This window comes from Vombatus ursinus, unplaced genomic scaffold, assembly GCF_900497805.2.
Source record: "Vombatus ursinus unplaced genomic scaffold, bare-nosed wombat genome assembly UNPS02005459.1, whole genome shotgun sequence".
Classification (NCBI taxonomy): domain Eukaryota; kingdom Metazoa; phylum Chordata; class Mammalia; order Diprotodontia; family Vombatidae; genus Vombatus; species Vombatus ursinus.
The window spans coordinates 1,488,155-1,513,325 of record NW_020945237.1 but is presented as its reverse complement, the minus strand read 5'-3'; the positions used below and the strand labels follow the sequence as shown (position 1 = coordinate 1,513,325).

At 40.8% G+C, this 25,171-nt stretch overlaps 2 protein-coding genes across 2 annotated transcripts in view; one reads left to right on the top strand and one right to left on the bottom strand.

Annotated features, from left to right (window-relative positions):
- The window catches only part of PEX1 (peroxisomal biogenesis factor 1), a 44,133-nt gene extending 29,875 nt beyond the window's left edge, over positions 1-14,258 (bottom strand). Inside the window, exons 1-5 of the mRNA XM_027847852.1 lie at positions 14,127-14,258; positions 3,880-4,023; positions 1,493-1,576; positions 1,116-1,230; positions 263-1,041 (exon numbers count right to left, since the gene is read on the bottom strand). Coding sequence (XP_027703653.1) covers positions 263-1,041; positions 1,116-1,230; positions 1,493-1,576; positions 3,880-4,023; positions 14,127-14,258 — 1,254 coding nt within the window. The remainder of the gene's footprint in view (positions 1-262; positions 1,042-1,115; positions 1,231-1,492; positions 1,577-3,879; positions 4,024-14,126) is intronic.
- Positions 14,259-14,445: 187 nt separating this feature from the next.
- Positions 14,446-25,119, top strand: RBM48 (RNA binding motif protein 48). Its single transcript, XM_027847877.1, has 5 exons — positions 14,446-14,720; positions 18,219-18,409; positions 20,114-20,259; positions 21,207-21,790; positions 24,913-25,119. The coding sequence occupies exons 1-5, from the start codon at positions 14,610-14,612 to the stop codon at positions 24,997-24,999; spliced, it is 1,119 nt and encodes a 372-aa protein (XP_027703678.1). The 5' UTR covers positions 14,446-14,609; the 3' UTR covers positions 25,000-25,119.
- Positions 25,120-25,171: the final 52 nt, after the last annotated feature.

Sequence of the window (25,171 nt, the reverse complement as noted above, 5' to 3'; positions counted from 1 at the left end):
TATTTCATTTTTATAGTATACCTTACTATAGTACTAATCTGCATCTGTCAGACAGTGCTACTACAATTTGTTCAATAACCAATTATTTTACTACAAAATTAGAACGTTATCTCCCCACATGTAGTCCACCACATAGAAAATCTTAGGTTCTGTTTTCCTAATATAACACATTATAGTTTTTACAAAGAACCATTATAGTTTCAAGTGTTGTAAATACACAAATGAGTTCTTTTCCCCCCCAAGTCACAAGGTTCACACTAACCCAAACTTTCCCAGTATGGAGAGCTTCTATAGTGTTGTTATACTGTATGGAATTCTTCAGTTCCTCAAGTCCATTCCAGACTATCTGCACCACACAGGCCTTACCAACTCCTTGACTACTACCTGAGCGAATCTGTTTTTTATCTTGTTGGTGAGCCATCTGCTTTTCCTTTTCAGGTGACTGGACATTTTGCTTTGTTTCACTTGGTTGTTGCTTTGGAGAGAGCAGCTGAGTTAACTTTCCATAGGTCACAGTAAAACTGGGCTCCAAATCAAAATATTGTTGATTCCAGGGAAAAATATGAATGGCATGGTCCTTCTGAAACAAACATGTTGCTGACACACGTTGTATACTGGGAGGCTGAGAATGACATACTCTGAAAACAGAGTCTTTTGGAACAACTGTTAACTGCATATTTTTGAATGCATTAATTTCACTTGAACCCCAGGGTGTGTCCATTTTTTTCTCAGCTCCGTAAGAAAAAATGCTCCCCATAAGATTCCATATGTTTGGCATTGTAAACATGCCAAAGATAAGATCTGAATCTTGTTCATTCAGCTCATGGGCTCCGGCAGTGCTTGAATGAGATTGTTTTGTTTGAATTCCCCCGGTCAGGTCTTCCTGATCTCTTCTGTCTTTATTAAATATTCCTTGTGTGTCATCTGCTCTAGGAAAGGGCAGCTCTGCAGCACTTTCTTTAGCCTGGCGTGTCTTGGGACGAACGAACAGCTCAGTGTCATTTTCCAACCTACCATAAGTGGCAGCTGGCATGAGTGCAACTGGGAAGAAAACAAGCTCATTAATACCTTCATCGCTGTAGAATAAGATGGCAAATCTTAAAAACAGCACTTACCAATCTGGATATAAATGTACGTCTGCTGATCAACCCAAACAGGGAAAATGGCATTTGGAAAGACTATTCGAATCTGATCAAGGAGATGTTGTTCAAGAGAAGAAGCATGCAGCTCCTAGGACAATTTTACATCATATCAGGAAAACAAAAATAAAACAAAACAAACATACAAAAAAAAAAAGACTCAAACAACATTTTGCATTTGTTCCTGAGCAAATATTTTGTCTAACAATGAAATCAGATCTTATTTGAATCAGAGTAACATTACTTTAGGAAGTTTATAATTAATATCAGGGAAGGGAAAATTAATGAAAATGTTATTTTAAAATAGTTGAACTTTAACATGGCAATACTTTTGACTATTTTTTTTTTTTTACCAGTATCTCCCAATCATCTGCTGAGAGGGGTTTCACCTCAACTTGATGACAAGACACCACATGGGAACAGGGCCTGAGAAACACCTGGAAAAAAATAAAATTTTTGTACGTTAGGATTTTGAGTTCTTATCTGTGGGAAGTAAAATATTTAAGTAAGCAGTAGTGTGGATTTAATGTGGCATACCTATTTAAGAAAAAAAACTACAAACATAGCAGTATACCAAATATTATCAGAAAATATAACAAGAATAAGTATAAAAGGAAATGGAGACATTATGGTGTCAAGTAATGTCTAAGACCCAGTTACAATTTATTATTTGTATCTACACAGGCATATCCTACCTAAAGACATATATTGGTTTTTTAAAAAAAGAAATTAGCCAAAAAATATTACAAGTGGCACCTATTCCACCATTAGATCATCTGACTTGTGACTCAGGCAATCAACTAAACGATGTAATAGTGGGACACATCAATTTTACAGAGAGGTTTGGTTATAATGTATTAATAATAATGTTGTTATACAACATGCTAGCCAGGGTAACTGTACCTATATTAATTACAAAATAATATTAAAACAGATTTTATGAAAATAATTTACAATAATAATATCTAGAAAATTGAGAACTACATTGAAATTGAAATTGAAATTTGTGCTGAACAAGAACCAATGATTCAATGTAAATAAATCTTACACTGAGCTAAAGGATGGGCTAGTCTAGATGAAGGACCCCTAACAAGTCAACTGCAGACTCTGACCTGGTCAGTCTTGGGGCCTTCTAGACACACACTCCTTCCCTATGAGAACTGTCAGTATTGCTAAGCTACAAATACAGGCCTACAGTGCTGGCTTATCTTCTTTGTGTCCTCTGAAACTGTCTGTGAAACAGGGTCGGGGAGAAGCCAATGAGGTTACAATTCAGGTAAATCCTGATGCGCTTTGCTTTTTGCTAATGCCACAATTTGTCAGCAGTATTTCCCTTACATTTTCTTATCTATGATGTCTCCATTTCATAATTGCTAATATATGCCTCATACTTTAGACCAGGGCTTCTTAATATTTCCACTCAGAACCCCTTTTCACATTTCAGCAGCATTTGTTGGCTTGTGTGGGCCTGAGGGCATGTGCAGTGCAAAGTGTACGTGTTTTGTGTTCAGAACCAAGGCGGCAGTGAAGATGCTTGATGCAACAGGGGCAAGTGTTGCCAGAAACACCTCAGATCCATTATGAGTTTGATTTTTAATTAATTTTTGGCTGTTGCATGTTCAGAAACCTTTTATTGTTGCCAAATTTTTGGGTCGAGACCCATGGTTTAAGCATTGCTCAGACAAACAAGTATGGAACAGAATAGCCCCTTACCAATCAGTCAACAAACACTTATTACTTAATATATCCCACTCAAAAGTTGGAAATCCCTGAAATTATGTGATCCATTATCTTTTTCTCTCTTTATCAGAAGCTAGTGCCAGTGGTATAGTGGTATAGTTTGTAGAAGGATATACAAAAATGCAATTAGAAATCCACTTATAAATAAATGGAAAAAAAAAACCAACCAGTAAGTTGTGTTGTGTCAGGAATTAGAACCAAGTCATCTAAGACAGTTTACAAGAGGAAGTAACAAGGAAGAAGGTTGAGAGGTTGAGAAATATATGCTTCACCTCAGATGTCTAGATACAATGCAGAGAAAGAAGGATATCTGGGAATTGAACTTTAAATTTTAACACAAGTGGGATAAGTACCCATGATTGAAATACAGAAATGGAAGGATATACCTTGTTTTCAATCTAAGACCAGGAACAGAGCAGCGCTAACATTTGAGCAATGATGATCATGGAAGAGGGAAACAGAAAGGATATTTCTAGAAGCATGTGCTTCATGTCCTTTGGCCATATCCAGGATACAGTGGGGACTTTCCCAATAACTATGGAATTACAGGGCCTTTTCCCATTAGGAAAACTTGACATAAGCACCACTTTGCCAGAAGAGCATACAATCAGCTTGCACTTGCTTGACTCTCAATGTCATCTCTGATAAGGTAAAGTATGAGGGCATTTAAGAGTCAGCTGGTAAAGCAGAAACATTGGGAACTTTGGGAGGAAATGACTGTGATTTTATAGTTTGTAACAGTCCAGGAAGTGAATGCAGGCCATAGTCAGATATAGACTCCATGTGCAGAAAAAATGTCTTGTTCTTTTAGTCTTTGAAAAAAACAAACATATGAGCTTACCATAGAAAAACTTAAGCTTTCTCTCCTCTATTCTGAAAGAAGAATCTGAATGTTGTGGTATTTCTTTTCATTACTATTTTTGATTCGATTAGAGTAAATGAGCCCCTTCTTTTTTTTTTTTTTTAAATGAGTCCCTTCTTTACATCATTAGATGCTTACCTGTTCCCCATCTGAAATTCCAAGTTTCTGGCCAACCTGCCTATTAATTTCAGCCACATTTTCACCATGGTTAGAATGATGTTTCCCTTCTACCCAGCTCAAGAATATAGGCTGGTGACCCCAGGCCACTTCTATAGCTTGATTCTGTTCATATCAGAGAGAAGAAAAATGAGAGAAAACTATGTATCACAATTTTCATATGCTGCGATGATCAATATCAAATACAACTACTCTAATTACCTATACATAACCAAAGAACGTCTTTTAAGGTTGGGAGATATTCTGTTATGTGGTGTCCAAATTTGACATGTGATAACAAACAAATGCTTGAAGTATGATCTTTTCTTTTTAAAAAAATATATTTTTAACATTCTTTTATAATTTTGAGTTCCAAATTCCCTCCTTCCCACTCCTCCCTCACCCATCAAGAAGGCAAACAACATGATATCAATCATATATTTGAAATCATGTAAAATGTACTTCCATATTAGTCAGATCTCTCAAAAAGCAAGAAACCAAGATAGTAGGAGAGAAAATTATACTTCAGAGCTTATCAGTTTTTTCCCTGGATAGAATTTTTTCATAATGAGTCTTTTGGAATTAAGTGTCTTGGATCTAAAATAATTGTAGACAATATAAGACACTTGGGAATCCACGTATCAAGACAAACCCCAGAACTATACGATTACAAAATGCTTTTCACACAAATAGAGTCAGATCTAAACAAATGGAAAAATATTAATTGCTCATGGGTGGGCTGAGCCAAAATAATAAAAATGACAAATCTAAATATATTTATTCAGTGCCATACCAATCAAACTACCAAAAAATTATTTTATGGATTTATGAATCCTTTGGAATTGGCTTAGATAATTGTACTGATCAAACTAGTCAAGTCTTTCAAACATTATTATTATTGTGTACAATAATCTCTCAGTAATACCGACTTCACTTTGCATCAGTTCATTTAGTTCTTGCCATGCTTTTTTGAAACTATCCCCTCATCATTTCTTTCTTTTCTTTCGGTGAGGCAGTCGGGATTAAGTGACTTGCCCAGGGTCACACAGCTAGGAAGTGTCAAGTGTCTGAGGCTGGATTTGAACTTAGGGCCTCCTGACTCCAGGGCCGGTGCTCTATCCACTGCACCACCTAGTCCCCCCTGTTTCCCCCCCCCATCATTTTTTATACCACAATAGTATTACATCATAATCAAATGCACCCTCAAGGTCTCACTGAAGAACTTTGGCACTGATTGTGTGACATGAGAGATGCTGGCAAAGACATAATGTATTCACATCAAAGAAGGCACTGTGCTCTATGAGCAATGCAGAATTGAGGTAGCTCAAAAGAAATGTGAAATGTGCAAATTTAGAGAATCCACTCCAAATGTTCACATGGCTTATTTGTACCTGACTGGTGGTACAGCATTCTGAGCTCATACTGGTCTGATCAGCCACTGTAACTTGACTCTAACATAAGTGATGTCATTTTGGTCCTCTTCCAGAATGAAGGATAACCACCGACCAACCAATGCTACAATTTGTTCAGCCATTCCCCAAATGATGACCATCTACTCAGTTTCCAATTCTTCACCACCACAAAAAGACCTGCTATATTTTCGTACAATTAAGTCCTTTTCGTGAGGCAGCTAGATGGCTTAGTGGGTAGAGTGCCAGGCCCGGAGTCAGGAAGACTCACCTTTCTGAGTTCAAATCTAATTGCAGACACTTACTAGCTATGTGACCCTGGGCAAGTCACTAAACCCTTTTTGCCTCAGTTTCCTCATTTGTCCAATAAGCTGGAGAAGGAATGTCAAACCACTCCAGTATCTTTGCCAAGAAAGCCCCAAAAGTCAGACATGACTGAAAAGACTCAACAAAAAGTCCTTTTCCTTTGATCTCTTTGGGATCTAGAACTAGGAGTAGTATTGCTAGATCAAAGGGTTTGCAGTTTTATACTCCTCTGGGCACAGTTCAAGATTGTTCTTGACAGAAATTATTTTATTATTATATTAATAATCAGTTGTTAAATTAGGATCCAGGCTTTTCTCCTTTATTTCCTCATTTAAGACCCAGCCTCTGTAGAGTCAGCTCAGAAAGATATGACTGAAGAGATTGTCTGAGCCCTCAAGGTACGTGCTCGTCAATCTTGGGCAGGACCCCACACAACTAGGATAACTTACTGCTGTTTAAAGCAGGCCTGCTAAAGGATTTCCTCTATATTCAAAGGATGTTTTCCTCCACATTTTTTGAGGGATGCCTGAAATCCTTTATCAAGCAAGTGTGTAACCTTGAAGCATAACAGATTTATTCTCCAGACTCTTCTTTTAACTCTGTGCACGTCTTTGTGTTTCAAGTATGTTTCTTGTACAAAACACATTGCTGGATTCTGGTTTTTGATCCATTCATTCTGCTGCTCCCATTTGATAGGTTAGTTCACTCCACTCCCATTCACAGTGGTGATTATTAACAGTGTATTTCCCTCGATCCTATTTCATTCTTTTTATCCTTTCCCTCCTAGAAAGTCAGTTCTGCTTCTGACCACTGCCGTCCTTAAATCATTTCCCCCTCCCTCATATCTCTTATTCCCTTCTCCTGTTCCCTATTGGGTAAGAAAAATTTCTATACTCATCTGAGTGTGTGTGTGTATACACATATACATACATTTATATTTTTTCTTCCCTCTTTGAACCAGTTCTGATGAGATGAGGTTCTAGCATTGCCTGACTGCCACCCCCACTTTCCCTCTCCACTATAAAATCTCTTCCTTACATACCTGTGAGAAAAATGTCCCCCTTCTCCTTCTCCTTCTCTCCCCTTATCCCAGTGCATCTCTCTTTCTCATCTCTACATTTCTTTTTTGGGAAATCATCCCCAAATAAACAACTCCCAGTCTATGTAGACTCTTCCAACTGCCCTAATAGTGATAAAGTTCTCTTAGGAGTTACATGTATCATCTTCCCAGATAGGAATGTAAACAGTTTATCTTCACTGAGTCCCTTATGATTACTTTTTCATGTTTACATTATGCTTCTCTTGAGTTTTATGTTTGAATGCCAAATTTTTTATTCAGCTCCAGTCTTTTCATTAGGAATACTTGAAAGTCTTCTATTTCATTAAATATACATTTTTTCCCCTGAAGGCTTATATTCAGTTTTGCTGGGTAAGTATTCTTGGTTGTAATTCTGGAATATAATAGTCCAAGCCCTCTGATCCTTTAACATGGAAGCTGCTAAATCTTGTGTTAGCCTGACTGTGGCTCCAAGATATTTGAATTCTTTCTTTCTGGCTGTTTGCAATATTTTCTGTTTGACCTGGGAGCTCCGGAATTTGGCTATGATTTCCTGGGAGTTCTCATTTTATGATCTCTTTCAGGAGGTGGTTGGTGAATTCTTTCAACTTCTATTTTACCCTCTGGTTCTAGAATATCAGGGCAGTTTTCCTTGATAATTTCTTGAAATATGATGTCTAGGCTCTTTTTTTGATCAAGACTTTCAAGTAGTACAACAATTCTTAAATTATCTCTCTTTGATCTGTTTCCTAGGTCAGCTATTTTTCCAATGGGACATTTCACATTTTCTTCTATTTTTTTCCCATTCTTATGACTTTATTTTATCATTTCTTGAAGTCTCATGGAGTCATTACATTCCACTCACCCTATTCTAATGTTTAAGGAATTCTTTTCTTCAGTGAATTTTTGTGCCTCCATTTCCATCTGGCCTGTTCTGATTTTAAAGGAGTTCTTTTCTTCAGTGAATTTTTGTGCCTCTTTAACCATTAGGCCAATTCTGTTTTTTAAGGTGTTATTTTCTTCAGTATTTTTTGATGCCTTCTTTACCAAGCTGTTCTCTTATCATTTTCTTGCATCATTTTAATTTCTTTACCCAATTTTTCCTCTACCACACTTATCTCTTTCTTTAACTCTTCAAGGATTTTTGCTGGTCTTGGGTCCAATCAGCATTTTTCTTTAAGGCTTTGCTTGTACCTCTTTTCATATTGTTGTCTTCTTCTAAGTTTATGTCTTAGATTGCCTAGCTCATGTACCTTGAGGGCTAGGATAATCTCTTCCCTGCCACAGAGGTAGCTTTTTATGGTTGTGTTTGTTTTTTTTTTTTAAAGTTCATTTTTCCAGCCTATTTCTTGACTTTATACTTCATGGTAAAGTTGGGCTCTGCTCACCTGGTGGTAAGGAGGCACTGTTCCAAGCTTCAGGCTTTTTTGTGCTACTGTTTCCAGAATTAGTTTTGGGAGCGGGGTAGGCTGGGGATCTGTAAGTTTTTGTGTTTCCAAGATGGTGTTATGTGGGTGTGGTAACTGCTCTTCTGGTCTGTGTTATGATCTTAACCCAGGAAGAACCCCTGCTCCCCTGAAGCCTCAAATGCTAGTGTTCCTCTTGGCCCTGGAACTGTGACCAAGGTCTCTGCTCCTTTGTGACCAATCACAAGTGCTCCTCTCCACCTGGTGCTGCTTATGGTCAGCTGAGTTCCCAATCAGTGACAGCTGTATCCAGTACCAGCAAAGGGCCCTCTGTAAAGTCGTTCTGACCAATTGTCTGACCCCTTACTATCTCTGGGCTGAGAGCTCCTGAAGCTGCTGCTGAGGCTGTGGCAGTCATCTCCAGGGCCCAGTAATGGTGCTCCTGCTGACTGTACAGGCTGATGCTCACCCCAGTAATACAGATCTCTCCCGTGGACCTCTTAAGTTGTGTAAGGCTGGAAAAATGTCTCTCTCTATCCTTTGTTGGCTCTGCTGCTTCAAAATTTCACTTAAGGAGTTATTTTAAATTTGTTTGGAGGGGAATGTTGGGAGAGCTCACCTGGAACCTGGCCTATATTCTGCCATCCTGGCTCCCCCTAGTATGAACTTTTCTAAGTATTCACATAATTGCAGCTTGGGACAAGGGGTTTTTTAATAATTGACTCAGACAGGTTTAATATTAGTCACAGTTTTATTCATGAGTATCAATAAACAGACACAAAAACTAGGTATCTTTCCTTTCTTGTCCTATCAGATCAAATCTTGAAGGATATTTTGATTACCTATGGGCAGCATAAATATCAATTTTACACTTAAATACTGCATAGATTTAAATCATTATCAATTTAGATTTTTCTAAATAATCACAGATAATTTCTTGTAAAAATGATATTCATCTACTCTGATTTGTTTTACTTTTCAGACTTAAAATATTCAAGTTTTTGGCTTGGGGTTTTATTCCGACCTTTCCCTCGAAAGCACTCTCTTCAGTTCAGATTTCTATTTCAACTTTTCCCTTCCTTTCTTCCCTGTTCACACCTTCATTCCTCTCTCAGCTCTGTTGACTCTTTAGACTTTCTTCTCCAACATGCCCCAGCATACTTGTCATCCAGGAAGAAAGTATTTTCAAGAGAAAAGTTGGAATGATGAATGGAAAGTGAATAAGATTCTACCACACAACAATGTAAGGTATAACAATGATAAAAGGAAATCCAAAGAAGGAGAGAATTTCAGAATGTGAAACAAACTTGGAAAGTTGTGCTTTTCAAAGTTGACTTACTCTCATTTTCCCCCTTTCCTTATTCTCTGCAGAAGCTTAATTGAGAACAGCAGGCCCAGCGTCATTATCTTTAAGTGGAATGATGAACCCAAACTTCAAGAAAAAGCAAAAGTCCATTATGGAAAGGAACTTCTCCAATCTGTTTTTGAGTCCTATCATTTCTCCTTATGCAGTATTTTTCTTCTATGTCTTCTTTTCTCCACTCTTACAGTCACCACTCTGGTGCAAATCTTCATTACCTCCCACCTAGACTGAAGCAATCACCTTCTGGCTGGTCTCCCCAGTTCTAATCTCTCTCCACTCTAGTCCATCCTACACTCACTTGCTGAAGTGATTTATCTTAAGTGAAGAACAGATCACATCACCACAGACCTCCCTCCTCCAACACCTTCCACCCTTCCACACCCTCACATATACTCAATAAACTCCAGAGGCTAATCCTATTACTTTTGTAATCAAATACAAACTCTTCTATTTGGTTTTTAAAGTCCTTCACAACCAGTTTCTTTCCTACTTTTCCAATCTTCTTACACTTTATTACCCTCCACAGAATTTACGATCCAGTGACACCAACCTGCTTATTGCTTTCTGAACATTCCATCTCCTGATTATATGCTTTAATGGTTGTACTCCATGCCCATAATGCTATCTACTTCATCACCTCTACCTCCATACTGTCTCCACTAGAAAGTGAGCTCCCTGAAGGCATTAGCTCAGTGCCTGACACATAGTGTTTAATATATGCTTACTGACTATGTGGACTATGACTTCTGGAGATCCCTAAGTGTAATGGGTCTAAGAACATAGTTGAACTCAGGTCTTCCTGAACCTAGGCCCAACACTATCCACTGCATCACCTAAGCCTAAGCCATTAAAGTCACACAGGTACTAAGAGGCAGAGGCAAGAGTTGAACCCAGGTTCTCTGACTCTAAATCAAGTGCTTTTCACGTTGTTCCAAGTTGCCTTTGCCTGCAGCAGGGATGTAGGCCACTACTAGAAGCTTATAAATAGGAGAAATGTCTCTCATACCTTGGGGCACCAGTAACCAGCACGGATTACTAGCAGTCTCCTTCAGCATTTGTGAGAACCCAAAGGGAGGCTATTTCTGCTGCTGCTGGGAGTACTAGTGAGGCTTAAGTTGTGATCCTGAGCATGATTATGTACCACACTCAAGTTTTATATAATGCTTTTGGTAAAATGCAAGGTGAGCTCTGTACTTGAAATTTGGTGATAATGGCAATCTTATCTCCAGTATATTTCCTGCAAGCACTCAGAATTTTTTTTGGGGGGTGGGGTGGGGGGTAGTGTTTCTCCTTCTACATCAGTACAGACTCAGGAAATTCAACATTTTTTGTAAGCTTATTTATTCTGAGGCACTGTGAAAGACACTAAGATGACTATTACAGTCTTTGCCCTCAAAGTGCCTCTAGCAATGGTTCCTAACTATTCTGATTGGAAATCCATGAAAACAGAATTTGAAGGCAATGTGCTAGGGATACGAAGAAAATACAGGGCATTGCCCCAAAAGTCTTAATGAAGATTTAGATCTTAATGCAGATTTACGCTATGAAAGATTAAAAGCTTTAAGTTACTGAAGCTTAAAACTGAACTAAGACTTTTGGGACACCCTGTATATAACTCAAAGATTACTTCTAAAAAGCTTACAATCTACTAGTTCCAGCTCATACAATAGGCCAGTGGTTCTCAAAGTGTGGTCTAGGACTGGAGTCTCTAAAACCAATTCCAAAAAAACTAAGTTCACCAACGTATGAGGTCAAAACTATTTTCATAATAATATTGACATTTTATTTTCTGATATGGCAAATATAGATATAACCAATGTAAACAAAAGCTCTTAGGGAGGAGTTCTCAATATTTTTTAAAACTATAAAGAGAGACACAACATGGCAGCGGTGCCGGACAAACTGGCAGGGTTGAGGCAGGTGGCCTCGATGATGTGCCTGGGCACTAGGTGGTCGCTCCTGGGAGCTCTCGGCTCCAACTCGACTGTACCACAAGAAGGTGGTTGGCCGTTACAAGAATCCTAGAAATGTAAGATCCTTTGACAAGAAATCCAAAAAACGCTGGCACTGGATTGGTGGGAATGTTATGAAATTACAGATCCAAGTGGATGAAAAAGGGAAGCTCTTGTTCCCCAATAAAAGAGCCAAGTGATAATCACGCACAATGTCCTATTCTCATAGAAATTTTAATTCTAATCTAATCCATCTTCAGAAGTGCCCAGCTTCTGTTCTCTGTCTTTGGGCTTATTGCTGCATACGTCCCTCCCCTCAAGGCCTGCTGTAGCTGGAGACTGTGAATTTTGTGAGCTGTGTCTTTTCCCAAGAAGGACTCAAAAGATGGAAGTCCAGAATGACTTTCTTTGGAAGGGGCGACTCTCATTTAGCATTTAACTGCACCTGAGCTGGGTCTGGGGGAAAGAGTCATTGTTACAGATTACCTTGGCAGAAATGTTTGAGAGAAGCATTATCGTACATAAAACAGATCTTCTATGTATGTATATATACACATACTCACACATATGATATAATAAAACGGCAAGAACTCGTCTGTCCTCAAACAAACAAAAATACTATAAAGAGATCCTGAGACTAAAAAGTTTCAGAACCCCTGCTATAGGCTATTTGAGGGCAAAAACTGTTATCTTCATCTTTGTATCTTCCACAGTGCTTCACTATAAATAAGCAACATTCAAATGTGCAGACTGAAGTGAATGAATTTGCTGAATGCTAAGGCCTCACATAGGATAGCTCTAGGTTTTTTCCTTTTCTTTGTTGCTTTTTTCCCCTTTCTATTTTAATCTAATTCACCACTTCCACCCTAATTCCAAGGCTAGAAGGTACCTTAACAGATTCCTAAGTCAATACTCCCATCTGTCCTAAGGAGCACATTTATTCTGCCAGTGTATTTGCATCTTCATAGTAGTTTTCAGGTGTTTTTAAATGACAAAATCACAGAATTTCAGAGCTGGAAGAAACCATTGAAGCCATTTAGTCTAACCAAGACCTATACAGAAATCCCTCTCTACAATAGCCCCAATAAGGGATTTATCTGAAGAATCATAATGAGAGGGAATCTACTACTTCCCTACACAGCCAATTCTACTTTCTTTACATGAAAACTTACATTAGTATTGTCATTCTTCAAATGGAGACTTTGAGACGTGACTGATAGAGTTTTTATTTGATCAACACTGATATATATGTATTTTCAAAACAAAGGGTTTAACCAGTCAGGAATGGCAGGAATTAACTGAAGAGGATGATTAAAGTGAAGGTTCCCTACTTCATGACATTATTTGGGAGCACAACCAGTAAGCACTAAATAGATTATAAATGTATTATATTATAGTTATACATTTATATAGTATAATACATAAATGTGAGTTAATTATAAACACAAATTTATTATAAATACAAGAATGTAAATTTATATTAAATATAGGATTTTACAACATAAATATGGGCAGCTAGGTGGCATAGAAAGACATCTTCAGGAGTTCAAATCTGGCTTCAGACATTAGCTGTGTGACCCTGGGCAAGTCACTGAAGCCTGTTCTCCTCAGTTTCCTCCTCTGTTAAATGAGTTGAAGAAGGAAATGGCAAACCACTCCAGTATCTTTGCCAAGAAAACCTCAAATGGGGTCATGAAGAATAAATTTAACAAACATAATAAATATAATAATACATTAAATATAGTTTTAAATACACAATACATACAGGATTACAAAGGAAACCATTTATATTGAAATACAGTTACCAAAACATATTTTTCCAATGTTCAGAAAGCACTGCTTTGTTTAGAAATAACCAGGTGGTGCAGTAGAGAGAGCTGGACCTAGGGTCTGGAAGACACTAGTTAGACTCTTAAAGCCGTGACCCTGGACAAGTGATTTAATCTGTCGGCTGCAGTTTCCTCAAAATACAGATAATAATACTAATAATAATACTAATACTAATACCTGCCCCCCGGGGTGGTCGAGAATGTCAAAGGAGATATTTGTAAGGCACTCCGCAAACCTTACTGACAACCTCTCCCTGCTCTAAGTACAGGCCCGCTGCCAAGCTGCATCTGAGCAGAGAATTGGCACACGAAGGGCTCCCCATACCCACGCAAGGCAGGTGTAGGCCAAAGGAGGAAAAAAGGAGCAAGCCTGAAAGGCCCCTCCAAGAGGCTCCCACGGATGCCCCGGCAGGGCGGGCTGGCTGCGCGGAACCTGTCACTAGCACAGCGCAGGGACCGCAGGGAGCACTAAGCCCCCAAAGGGCACGGACTCCGGGAAAGGGACGGCCGCGTCGTCCGGAAAGGGGGCCTCGAGGAGGGCCCCCGAGCGCCTGGGAGTGACCTTGGAAGCCGAACGCCCCCTCCGCAGGGGAGGAAAGGTGCTCGGCCGGGTCGCGGGCTTTCGGGACGCGCCCCTCCAGCGCCACACCCTCGGACGGACGCCCGGAATACTAATGAGGGCAGAAAACCACCAAGAGCGGCCTTGACAGGCCGGCCCCAGGCCTCACCACAGCCGGGGGCGGGATGGGCACCCGGGTCATTCCTAACCCTAATTTCGCGCCTCAGGAGGCTCCAACGGTTCAGGCCGAGCCGCCCAGCCTCGGGGGGGCCCTTCCCGTCAGGCCCCGCGGCCGCGGCGGCGGCAGCGGGGGAGGGGGGCAACCTGGAGACCGAAGGAGCGCGTTACCTGCTGGAGGTGCAGCTGGGCCGCGAGCGCCCGCGGCAGGTGGAGGAAGCAGTCGCGGGCGTGGGAGAAGGCGACGGTGACGGCCGCGACCCCTCCAGCCCCGGAGCCCTCGAGGCGGCCACTGCCCCACATCGCTAGCGAGCGAGCGAGCGAGGGAGCGAGCGAGCCAGAGACTGACGGGGCCGAGCGCCGATGGGCGCCAGGCAGGAGGCGTCGAGCGCCGAGAGGATCGATTGACAACAGCTACCCGGGCAGGCTCGTCTCCCGAGCGTCGCGAGGGGGCGGGACCACCGAGCCTCGTTATCGCGCCGCCAGAAGACGGTGCCTTCTCTCTCTCTCCCTCCCCTCCGCATGCGTCAACTAGCGTCATCGGCACTCGAGCCAATCCCAGGACGTTGCTGCCTGCCGCGCTCTTTGATTGGATGAGAGGGATTGCGACCAAGCGGAAACAGCTGACTTGGAAGGAGGACCGAGTCGGAAAGGATGGCGGACGGCGGAGGGCAGCTGGGTGGCTATTACCCTCACCATGCGCAACGGGCTGTTTGTGACTCGCGGGCCAAGTATCGGGAGGGGCGCAGGCCCCGCGCCGTTAAGGTGAGAGCGAAGCCGGGCGGCTTAGACGCGCCCCCTCGGGCACCCAGCTTTCTCCCGGCCAAGAGCGCCCTGAAAGGCTTAGGTAGTGGCTCGATGGGCAGACAGCGGGGCTGCTGTGTTCGGCTGCGGTGCCCGGGGTGTGAAAGAGGAAGCCGGCCCGGAGGAGTCTGCCCCGGCCGCACTCGCCAGCCGGGAGTCGAGCTCAGAGATTCCGCCCCAGCGAACCTCCCTAACTTGGTGGGTTCGCTCATCCTCGCAGCCCGGAGAGGGGAGGGCAGGCGTCAGCGCTGTTATGCCCGCTTTGTGGGTGAGGAAATTGAGTCCCAGAGAACTCCAGAGGGATTGTTCACAAGGTACCACTGCTAGGAAGTGGCCTTGTCGGGATTCGAAGCCAGGTTACAAACACCCCCCCTTCGAGAATGACAATTTCAGAGTTGGACGGGACCTCGCCGGCCAACGGTCCAGCCTCTCCAGGAAGGAATCCCCACTATAACACACCCAACTGGTGGCCATCTGCCTTTTTCCTGAAAACCCCCATCTACCTCGGGCAAGCCGCTCCAGTTGTTAGGAAGTATCAAGCCTAATTTTGCAACTCCCACCCATTGATTCTGCTTCCCCCCCCCCCCCCCGTGGGCCAAACAGAACAAATCTAACCCTTTTATATGACAGCTCCTTAAATACTTGAACAGAGCTGTCTGGTCAGTCACTAAACATTTACATTAAGCCTACTATGTGCCAGGCACTGTGCTCAGCACTGAGGATACAAGGAAAGGTAAAAAGAATAGTCCCTGTTTTAAGGAAGTTCAGTTTATTGGCAGTGAAAACATACAAACAAATGTGTACAATCCTACTGGATAAATTGGAGGTATCTCAGAGGGAAGACACTAGAATTAAGGATCAAGAAAGGCTTCCCGTAGAAAGTGAGATTTAGCCGAGACTTGAAGTTAGGAGGCACAGATGAGAAGGGAGAACATTATTAGTTTTTTTCTTCTCAGCACCATTTTTCTTCTTTCTTTCTTACTTTTTTTTTTAAAGGCAATTGGGGTTAAGTGACTTGCCTAGGGTCACACAGGTAGTAAGTGACAAGTGTTTGGTCTGAGGTTGGATTTGAACTCAGGTCTTCCTGACTTCAGGGCCAGTGTTCTATCCACTGCGCCACCTAGCTGCCCCTCAGCACCATTTTTCAATGATGCTCAGATCCTCTCACTGCTTTCTAAAGGAAAGCAAACACAGTCCAAGGAGATGTGTGAAGAACAGGTGTGTAAAGATAAACTCTTTGGAGATACTTCCCCTTCTACTATGCCAAAAGATCCAAAGTCCATTAGTATGTTGAAAATCTCAGATTGCTAGAAACAAAGCAGACCTATCATTGATTGGGGAATAGGCAAACAAATTGTGTTGCATAAATGTAATGGACTGTTACTACGCTGTAAAACATGAATGACTACAGAGAGGCATGGGAAGATGTGAACAGAGGCAGAGTGAAGTAAGCAGAACTGGGAAGACATACCGATTGACTCCAACATTAATAAATGGAAAGAACATCCTATAAACTAAATACTAGAAATTATAATAACTGAGCTTAGCCCCAAAAAAGAGAGACCATACCCTTCTTTGCAGAGGGGATGTAGAACACTACATATAGTGTCCTGCTTTTTCAATGTGATGGTTAGGTTTACTAAACTCTTCTTGTTCTGTATCATATGAGATGCTCCCAAAGAGGAAAAAGAACAAGGGATATGTTGGAAAATGTAGGTGTTATAAAAGCAAAATATATCAATAAAGTTTTGTTTTGGAGAAAACCTACAGATTGTATTTATTCATGTTTTAGATTTACATAGTGCTTTCTTCTCAAGGGCTCAAATTGAACTATGGATTCAGCCTTTTAAATGAAGGAAATTATCTTGAGCCTAGTATAACATGGGTAATTGAAATTCACAGATAACTCACAATCCCTATTGTAATCCTGCAGTCTCAAGACAAGCGTTTGCAGGTTTATTCCTGTTAAACCAGACGTTCTTTTTTTTTTTTGGTTTTTTTTTTGTTTTAGGCAACTGGGGTTAAGTGACTTGCCCAGGGTCACACAGCTAGTAAGTGAAAACCAGAAGTTCTTAAACATTTTTGTGTAATGGGCCCTTTAAGCAATCAGGTGAAGCCTTTGGAGCCCTCCCTCCTTTTTTTTTTTTTTTTTTTTTTGGCTAGGCAGTGGGGTTAAGTGACTTGTCCAGGGTCACACAGCTAGTGAGTGTTAGGTGTCTGAGACTGGATTTGAACTCAGGTCCTCCTGGCTCGAGGGCTAGTGCTGTATCCACTGCACCACCTAGCTGCCCCCTGGAGCCCTTTTCAGAATAATATTTTTGTTGCCTACATTCATGATCAAAGGAAATGCTAAATTTCAATTACAAGTTAGTGGGAAAAAAAATAAAGATGCAAGTTTTTTTCCCACCCAAGTTCACAAACCACCAAAACCTATTTCGGGAAGTCATAGGCTAAGAACCTTTGTGTTAAACGAATAGAGTGGAGCCTGCTTTTGTTATAAGACCTTCTGCTGTAACAGAAGAACATCACACTGGAAAGCAGGGTGTCTGAGCTTACTCTGTCTTAGGAGAGTCGTTATCCTAGCTATGTGAGGCAAGACCTTTGTTGGGTCTCAGTTTCCTCTTCTGTGAGGTGAAGCAGTTGACTGATCAAAAGACTGACAATAATAAGAATTTTATCTTATCTCATTTGATTTTAAATAGCCTGCTTAGATTTGTGCCAGATGAGTACTAAAGCATCATGATTATATATGTTAATGCTTGTTTGTTCTTACATACATCACAGGGTCAGTGAGTTAAGTACATTTTAAAACACTTTGTAGAAGAGATTTGTTATTCAGTGGTTGTTCAAAGCATAGTAATTGGTAAATTACTTTCAAGGCTGGACTCTGGCCTTGTTAGACATTATTGTGAGAATTTTAGGTACCACATGACAAAGATAAATTGAACTGTGTCCAAAGGAATGTGAGTGGGATAGTGAAGGAACTGTACCTTATGTCATGTAAGGATTGACTGAAGAAACCAAAGCCTGAAAAACAGAAGATTGAGAGGGGGAGGGGGAGGGGCAGGAGCAATACGGTAGCTGTTTTCTGCTGCTTCAAGGCCTGCTGCAATTTAGAGGAGGAATTTTGCTGACCCCAAAGGGCAGAACTAGGAACAAAGGGTAGAAGTAAGAGTGAGGCAGATCTTAGTTCCATGTAAGGAGAATTTTCCTTACAGCCATGTCCTAAAGTGAAATGATTTGCCTCAGAAAAGTAAGTGAGTTCCCCATAACTATAGGTCTTTAAAAGTGATTGGCAGATCATGCATCAGAGGTGCCATTGAGGAGATTCCTACTTTGGTATGGGTTGAACCAGATGGCCCCTGAGTTCCCTTCTAACTCAGAGATTCTGTGATAAATATAAGGGCAGAGCTATTTAAGAAAACAGGAAAAACATGAATATATCTGTATTTCCTTTAGGTTTATACAGTCAATTTGGAATCTCGGTACTTAATCATTCAAGGAGTTCCTGCAGTGGGAGTTATGAAGGAGCTGATCGAACAGTTTGCGTTATTTGGTGCTATTGAACAGTATAATGCTCTAGATGAGTATCCAGCAGAAGAATTTACAGAAGTGTATCTAATTAAATTCCAAAAGTTACAAAGTGCAAGGTAATGTGGATGCCCGTCAGCGTTCTTTCTCATTATTACCACCCTAGCCCAAGACTTAGCTTTATTCACACCTAGATTACACCAAAATCCTCTGCTTGTAGGTCCAGTTTAAGATTTGTTTCCTCCACAAAGCTCTCCCCTGTTTCAACCCACAGTAAGCTTTCTCTTCTGATTCCCAGTAGCACTGAGAATCTTTCTCACACATTCTAAAACTTTATGCTACCTTGTATAATCTACTTATTTCATATACATACTTTGCCTCAACACTTAGCACAGTGCCTGGCACAAAGTAGATACTTAATATTCATTGATTGATTGTCCAGATATATTGTAAGCTTCTTGAGATCTGGAGCTCGTTTTTCTACTACTTGTTCATCCCCCACAGTGATGGGTAAAGGGAAGGTGCTTAATAATTTTTTAAGATATCCTTCCCATTTTCTTAATGTATTTTTATATATTATATTTTCCAGTTATTAATAATTTTAAAAGTTAGCTCTTCCTTAAAACATAGAATCTTCATCCTGTTATTTGAGGACCTGGAAGTCCCATCTACTTCTGGTCTTACTCATATTACCCCTCTCTATCATAGGATCATAAATTTAGAGTTGGAAGGCAGCTCAGAAGCTACCTGACCAGGTTCTATAATTTTAAGAATAGGAAATTATATCTCTGAGAGATTAAGAGATTTGTACAAGGATACAGAGGTAGCTAGGTGGTGCAATGGATAAAGTGCTGGCCTTGGAGTCAGGAGGACCGAAGTTCAAATATGACCTCAGACACTCACTAGCTATGTGACCCTGGGCAAGCCACTTACCCTGTTAGCGTCAGTTTCCTCATCTGTAAAATAAGTTGGTGAAGGAAATGGTAAAACTACTGCGGTATCTTTGCCGAGAAAACTCCAGGTGGAGTCAGAGAGAACTGGACATCACTAAAATGACTCAGCAGAGGTAGTACGGAGGACTTGCCCCCAGGTCCTCTGACTCCAAAGCCCAGATTTCCATTATACCGCACTCCTCCCAGGGGCCTTCATGCACACTGTCTTGTTCATTGTTCCGTCTTTCACCTTCGTAGTCTGCCGTGTCTGGCATGCCCTCTTCTGCTCTGTTTCTTCAGATTCCTGGTTTCTTTCAAGATTCGCCTCAGGTACTACCTCTTAAACAAAGCCTTTCTGGATCCCCCTGGTGGTTAATGTGATATTTTGTATACATTTTATATTTTCTGCATATACACTATGTTCCCCCACTGCCCACTGTTTAGTTTTTTTACTTTCGATCTGTCCCCAGTGCCTAGGGCAGTAGTAAGGACTTAATAAATGTGTGTTGAATTTAAAATGATATGTTCCAAGTGGGTATTGTGGGTCACTTAGCTCTGCTGGTTAGCAGGCCCTTCTCTCCTCCATTATCTCCTGAAGTCTCTCCAAGCTCACGTTCATTGCTTCCATGATACTATCTATTGAGTTCATCCTCTGGCATTCCCTTTTCCTTTTACCTGCAATCTTTCCCAACATCAGTGATTGATCCTAGGTCAACCCACAGGTTCATCTTCATTTAGGAGCAAGCATGTTTAATATAAGGATCATTCGGAAACTATAGAATTTGAGAATCTCAAAAGTTTGCTTTTGTTAGTGAATTTTAAGCTACTTGGTTGTGTTGCCAGTTTTGGGGAATCTGGATTAATACACTCTACCCTCTCATTCCTCTTTAGGATAGCTAAACGAAAATTGGATGAGCGGAGTTTTTTTGGTGGTTTGCTTCATGTGTGCTATGCTCCAGAATTTGAAACAGTACCAGAAACCAGAGAGAAACTACAGGAGAGGCGACGATATATAGCAAGAACAACTGGGGTTAAAGGTTTGCAAATGATGATCTCATTTTTACTTTTTATAATAGTTTGAGTCAGTGGGTGCCAATCCCTGCGGATTTGGAAAGCATGTCCACCTTTGCCTGGCAGCTAGCTGCGTTAGCAGATGCCCTGCCTGGTGTTCTTGTTTGACCTCCCCAGCTGCTTTAGAGTAGGATCCTGGGTGTCTGAGTGATCAGGATGGCCTGCATCCTGACAAGAGCAGCCAGAAGCAGGGTCTGTGTTTCCCACATACTGTATTTCTAGGAATCATCTTTGGCTCGTCTCTTTTCTTCACACCCAGTCAGTTGCCCGAGTCTTACCTCCACAACACATCCTGCAACTTCCTCTTCCTCTTTCCTCTCACCTGGACTGTTATAAAAACTTCTGAACTGGTTTCCTGCCTTCAGTTTCTTTGCCTTCTAATCCATCCTTCATATAATAGCTAAAATAATCTGCCTGGTACACAGGCCTATTCTGTTTTTAAAATTGCAAATTCTTTAGGCTGGAATTTCATGCCCTCTGAAATATGTCCTTATTTCACACTCTTCTTCTTCGTTTATTCTGTGTTCTAGCCAAATTGAAATACTTGCTGTTCCTAGATCTGTTTCTGCATTTCCCAGCTTCTCTGCATCTGCTCATACTTTGCTCACCCTTGATTGACAAAATCCTTTTCTTCCTTCAAGGCCCAGTCAAATGCCACCAATTCCATGAAGCCTTCCCTAGTTGAAAGTAGCCTTTCCCTCCTCATATCTTCCTGGAGCAATTTGCTCGGCTACTTCCTTTCCATCAAATTTATGAATTAAGGGGGAATATGTGCTAAACCATGAGGACGTATCTATGGGAAAGCTCATCTGTTCACATTTTCTTGCATTTCATAAAAATCACATATTGCATGTTTTTCAAAATGACTAAAATAATAAATTAACTTTCTGATTTTTTTCTTTTAACGTTTTAGAAGATAAAGTCCAACCACTGACGAAGAAAAAACCGTATACAGAATATACAGTTACAAAAGATCGCAGAAATGACTTTGAATCAAAGACATCTGAATTTTGTGCAACCCCTTCAAATGCTGGTACTGAGAATCCATGGAATTGTCATCCTAACTCTCAGAATTCAACTCCACATCATGTCTCATCCAACTATGTAGCCTGCCAATCAGGAGAGCTCTTAGAGGGAACATTGATCTCCCCTCAGCACGACAGAAACTGTAACAAAACCACATCAGGTTGTAACCAGAATAACTCTTTGATTCAGAGTATAGAGATAGAAATGCCTAAAACTTCATTAGACTATCTGGGACCACCAAGGATTATTCCTTCTAATAATGGGATTGCTAGATTCATGCCTCGAACAACTCAGCTGCAAGAGCGAAAGCGGAGAAGAGAAGAAGACCGTAAACTTGGAACTTTTCTCGAAACAAGCCCAAGAAATAATGAAGTTATTATTGGGCCACAGCTACCAGAAATCCCCAAAGTGGATATGGAGGATGAGTCTTTAAATATGTCAGCTAATTTAATCCGGAATAAACTTAAGGAGGTATGTACATTTTTGAAAGCTACTTTGAAAGAATATTTCATTTGTTAAACCTTAAAAGCAACTCAAAAGAGCATTATCTGGGGCTTTTAATAAGCTATATTATTCACTTTTTACATTTATGGTTTTCCCTTCAAACCATATTGATTGTTAACAAAATAGTTCAATATAAGACTGAAACATTTTTGCTTTTCTGTCAATCCTTGTTTTAAAAGCATTGGAGTGATTATTTTACTATTTAGCTTAATAAACTTAAAGAACATTTTAAGAAATTGTTTTACCTCAAAATTCAGTTTTTTTGTTTTGTTTTAACTTGTATGTTGATTCTAGCCTCTTCTTGAAAGGGGGAGAAGAAACCCTATAAGGAACCTGTCTCTAAGGACTGGGCCTGTAGGTCCACTTGTAGATTTTAGAATTCTTTCACATTTAACCCTTTGATTCTTTTTAAGCATTAAGGTTAGATTGGGTAGGTGATCTCTGTAGATCTTAGCCAATGTTGGCATAGGTTAAAAACGAGTATGGATGATAAAACTTCCATTTTGTTTTGTTTGAACTACTTATCCATTGGTTTCTTCCCTGCTGTCTATAAGAATCACCATATTTCCCCCATCCTTAAAAAACCTTCTCCTAATCCCTACCTTCCCCTCACACCATCATCTTTTCCCTGCACTTTCAGAGCCAAACTCCTGGAAACAGCTCTATTTTTTGCCTGCAGTACTTTACCTCCTACTCATTTTCATCCCCTTGCAATCTGACTTTTGAAACTACCTAAATTTTCTAAATTTCAAGGTCACCAATGATCTCTTGGTCTTTTCGCAATCCTAGTCTTTCTTGACTTCTTTTGCAGACTTTGAAACTGACCACTTCTTTCTTATGGATACACTATTTGTGATATTATTGTGATCACTAGCAACATGGTTTCTTCTTGTTTGTGCTTCTTATATGTCAGACTGCTTACTTCTCTATCTTCCTTGCTGAAGGTGTAAATCCCAAGGCTCCCTTTCTTTCTCTTGGACCCCCTCCTTTCAATTAACAGGCCTTAAGCATTTACTATGTTCCAGGTACTCCACTGGGCACTGGGGAGATGAAGGCAGTGAAGTAACCCCTGGCTGCAAGAAGTTGACATTCTACTAGAAGAAACGAAAGTGTGCAGCTATAAGTAAAAATAAATATAAAGTTAACTGGGGGTGGGAAGGAGGGCCCCTAGCAGCTGAAGAGATCCAGAACCACCTTATGTTGAAAATAATGCTTGAGGTGACCTTTGAAGAAAGCTAGGGATCGAGAGACCAAGGAGGGCATGGGGACGGCCAAGTGCAAAGATGTAGAGATGTTACCTTGGCAACTGTGAAGGATGGATTGGAGAAGAGGGAGATTTGAGGCAGAGAAGACAACTAAGGGGCTTTGGCAATGGTTCAGTCAAGGGGTGATAAGGGCCTGAGCAGGGCTATAGCTACAGGAATGGGGAGAAGGGGACAAATACAAGACTTGTTGCAGAGGTAGAATTAACAGGACTTGGCATAAGAAAGAGTGAAGAATCCAAGATGACTAGAAGAATGGTGGTACTGTTGACAGGCAAGGTGAAGTGTGGAAGAGGTGGGCTTTTCGGAAAGCTAATGAGTTTGTTCAGGATACGATGACTTGAAATTTCCTCTCGCTCTGTCTTGCTTTTTGCCTCCCATGGAGTCAGCTGTCATCACTATGCACATGACTAGAACTCTGTCTAGCCCTAGACATCTCCACCTGAAACCATGGATATCTCAGACTGAGCATGTTCAAAATAAAACTCCTTTTCTTTTCCCCCGAGTCCTTACTTTCATCTTAATTTCTCTGTTGCTGTCGAAACACTGTCCTTCTAGTCATCTGGGTTCACAACCTCAGAGTCATTCTTAACCGTCTCATAGCCAATGACTTGCTACGTGTTGTGCAGGTAAAATCTACAAGACCTTGTCTCCATCCCTTTTCTTCACTTACATGGCTATCACTTCCCTCCAGAATTATTGAAATAGCCTTCTGATTGGTGTCCTTGCCTCCAGCCTCTCCCATCTTCAATCTATCAGCTGTTGATCTGATAATCCTAAAGGACAGGTCTGTGTACTGGTGTCACTCCCCTCATTCAAGAAGCATCTGTGGATTTCCATTCACTTCTTGGCATGTGAAGTTAAGATCTAGTTCCAAACTATCTTTTATTTTTAAAAATTTAACTTGGTTTTTTTCAGTTAACAAATCTTTTTTTTTTCCCTATCTCCCCTCAACCCTTGAAAAAGAAAAACTGAGACCCTTCTAATAAGGATGTGTAGTCAAACAAAACAAATTTCCTCTCTGGCCACATCCAAACAGAACATGTCTCCATGTGCCCCCGAGTTGATCACCTTTCAGGAGGTGGACAGCATGCTTCATCCATCCAGGTCCTCTGGAATCCTGTGGTCATTGCATTGATCCTATCTTCGCTCACATCACTCTCTTTCAGTTCCTTCAAGTCATCCCAGGTTTCTATGGAGCTATCCCATCTTCATCATTCCCTAGGCTATAGTAGTCTCCCATTACATTCATATGTCCAGTTCTTTGCCTCTACAGAGAAGACCTTTGTGTATATGGGTCCTTTTCCTCTTTCTTTTAGGTCTAGTAGTGGTGTCATGGGATCAAGGGATCAAGCTATCTCTACAGACATTTCATGTTACTCCCTTCACATATTCTGTGTTCTAGCCACATTGACCTGCTTGTGATTGATTCCTTGTACCCAACACTTTATCTCTTACCTCCACACCTTTGCACAGGCTGTACCCCAGGCTTGGAATAATCTCCCTCTTTACCTCCACCTCTTAAAAACTTTAGAATCATTTGGCTTGTTTTTCCCGAGAAGTATTATCCTTACACCGGAAAGGACAGAATTAAAATAGCTGAAACTTTCCAAGGAAATGTGTTCCATCTCTTTGTGGGCCAACAGTGTTCCTCTGCTATCCTATTTCTATTCTTTGAACTCCACTCAGCTTCCCCTAAAGTGTTTGGTAAAGAGGATGGAGTGAAGTTGTGTTTGCTGTACTTCCCCCTAGAACTTCATTAACATGTGTGCCAAATAAAAAGAAGCGGGAAGAAAACAATTCTTTGTGGTTTTTTTTTTTAACTAGGTAAGTTCTTCCCAACCAACACCTTCAGAGGACAAGCTGGAAGATACATGTAAAAGTCGTCCGTTAAAACAAAGAAGAAGAATATAGAAGACAATAGATCTTGAAATCAACATCTTACCTTTTCCAAAAAAGATCACTTAAGTTATTTAAATTGATGACTTTTATTAATGTCTCTGTTTCATATTTGTATGTCCTTTGAACATTAAAGTAAATGATTCAATCTCATCTTTAAAATTGGAGTCCTGTTTGTATTTGCTGA

Coding starts and splice junctions, on each gene's coding strand:
- RBM48 (XM_027847877.1), top strand. CDS start 14,610: ATGGCGGACGGCGGAGGGCAGCTGGGTGGCTATTACCCTCACCATGCG. Junction 14,721..18,218: donor GCAGGCCCCGCGCCGTTAAG/GTGAGAGCGAAG, acceptor TATTTCCTTTAG/GTTTATACAGTCAATTTGGA. Junction 20,260..21,206: donor AAGAACAACTGGGGTTAAAG/GTTTGCAAATGA, acceptor TTAACGTTTTAG/AAGATAAAGTCCAACCACTG.